The sequence below is a fragment of the Sceloporus undulatus genome, chromosome 5, assembly GCF_019175285.1.
Source record: "Sceloporus undulatus isolate JIND9_A2432 ecotype Alabama chromosome 5, SceUnd_v1.1, whole genome shotgun sequence".
NCBI lineage: Eukaryota > Metazoa > Chordata > Lepidosauria > Squamata > Phrynosomatidae > Sceloporus > Sceloporus undulatus.
In genome coordinates, this window is record NC_056526.1 from 70,176,888 (window position 1) to 70,179,279 (window position 2,392).

The 2,392-nt window shown below is 40.4% G+C and overlaps 1 protein-coding gene across 1 annotated transcript in view; it reads left to right on the forward strand.

The window, feature by feature from the left end:
- The window catches only part of LOC121931639 (putative nuclease HARBI1), a 1,357-nt gene extending 568 nt beyond the window's left edge, over window positions 1-789 (forward strand). The window contains exon 2 of the mRNA XM_042469613.1: window positions 103-789. Coding sequence (XP_042325547.1) covers window positions 103-789 — 687 coding nt within the window. The remainder of the gene's footprint in view (window positions 1-102) is intronic.
- Window positions 790-2,392: the final 1,603 nt, after the last annotated feature.

Sequence of the window (2,392 nt, forward strand, 5' to 3'; positions counted from 1 at the left end):
CATTTTGCTTTGGAGCTTGAAATGTATCACTGCATTCATCTACTTACTTTGTAACTGTTCAATGCTAACTGACACAATGTTTTTTTAATGTTTCACCCCTAGGTAATGGCTGGTTTTGAGCGGCTAGGATTTCCACAGGTGGTTGGGGCGATAGATGGCTGTCATATTCCTATAATTGCACCTGCTCATGAGGGCGCGCAGTACATCAATCGGAAGCAAACACACTCCATGATTCTGCAGGTGACATGTGACCATAACGGAATTTTTCTGGACCTTTTCACCGGTTTCGGTGGATCCAATCACGATACGTTCCTACTGAAAGAATCCCCCATTTATCATGCACTTAAGGCTGGAATTTATGTACCCGGGCGTCCGACTGTGACTATTGCTGGAAAACGAGTTGGCCCAATTCTGCTTGGAGACGGTGGTTACCCGATAAAACCTTTCTTGCTGATCCCTTTCAAGGTGGGACACAGCAAAAGGGAGGGGGTGTACAACAGAAGACTGTCAAAAGCATGTTGTATCGTGGAGAGAAGCTTTGGGAGATTGAAGTCGAGATTTCGTGCCCTGCAGTGCGGGCTCGATCTCACGGTGGATAACTTACCTTCAGCAATTCTTGCCGGTTGCATTCTCCACAACATTATTGAAACCAATGGGGAGGTTCTAAATGGGAGGAACACTTCTCCAGAGACATTTGTTATAGACCCACGACGTTACATCAGTGATGATGATGAGAGGAAATTGGGGGAGGGAATAAGAGATGCCTTTGTGACATATTTTAACTCATAAATTTTAAACTTATTACTTGGCTATGAAATGCTGTCATGGCTGGAATATGGGTCAATAGAAAACTTCTCGTATATACTGTATATCAATAAATCATTACATCAAATGTCAATGTTTTTGTATTTCGATACACCTGCAATAGTTCCTCATCTCTAGAAAGAAACTGATTTTTTGCATTACATTACCACTCTGTGCAATGTTCAGCCATGTCTGTCTGGTGCAACAAAAAACTTCATCTCCAATCAGTCACTGGAAGCTTTAAATCCAGAGTAATAATTGGAATGTATTACGAGAAAGGGGGCTCAGAGTTATTTTTATTTATTCTTAATTTTTAAATTCCCCATGACTGTTAGACAAAATGAGGTTCAAGCCTTTACCTCCAACAGTTACATTGAAGAGTGGAAGAGGGGGGTTCATGGGCTGCTCCAATTACTTGCCATTGTCAAATGCTATTCAGGTTCATTTACATAACAAGCCAGGAAGACAACAATTCTTGTATTTAGCATTCTTGGGGGGGACTCCTCCTCTGGGCTCTGGATTGCAACTAGGATGCATTGAGAATAGAATAGTAATAATAATAACATGTTTAGAAATAAACACAAAATCTGCTTCACACATTTACAAGGAGAAAACCCCTTGCTGGTATTGCCATTGGGTTGCCAAGAGCAGGAAACATATAGCAAATAGCATCTGTAATGGCACACTGTGAATTGTTGTTTTGGAATAAAGCAAATTACCAATCTATGCCAGCAACACACAACAAACTACTGTGCAATTCGAACAACTCGTCATTTCATCACATTATGACATTGTGGCAACTTCTATGAAAGGTAAATGGCATTGCTCAGTGATGATTTGTCTGCCCTGCACCTGTCCTTTAGGCTGTGATAATGTCATTTTCCTTTTTTTACCTATTCCCTCTCACAGTTAACACAAGTCTACCCTCGTAAAAAACATCTATGAGTGTTTCATAGGCATTACCTTTGAATCTAATTCCGTTTGTCGGGGGGGGGGTGTGTGTTTGTGTCTGTGTTTGTATGTGTGTTTGTTGGATGGTGGGTTTAAACCTGAGCACTATTTGTATGTATTTGGCGAAGGGGGCCACATACTAAAACTATTTAAATGGCAAATATCACATGGGTTTTTTTTTTAACCATTACCTCTCCCCCTTAACCCAAGGCAAGGGAACTTCCTTAAAAAACATCCCTTGGCTACACCAGCATGTAGGTAACTGATGGGGAGGTACATACCTTCCTTCATATTGTTTAAATGGCTATTTATCTTTTCCTTTGTTATTACATTCATTTCCTCTGCCAAATGCTGAATACTAACAAGCCTTGTCTTCCCTTCCCCCATTTCTGCCAAATGTTGTGTAAAATCAAGCCATTTCAAATAATTACACTCTTCAGTTAACATTGGTTACCTTTTAATCTCTGGTTTATTCTGTGACAATGAGGCTATGTGATAGCGTACAAAAATAATTTCTAAAGAGATGACTCAGTGGCAGATGAACCCCACTACTTCAAAAAAATTCACCTATGGTCTATGTGGCCTGCCAATTTTACCATACTGTCTCCTATAAAAGCGGGGACAGTGAGACTTAGAG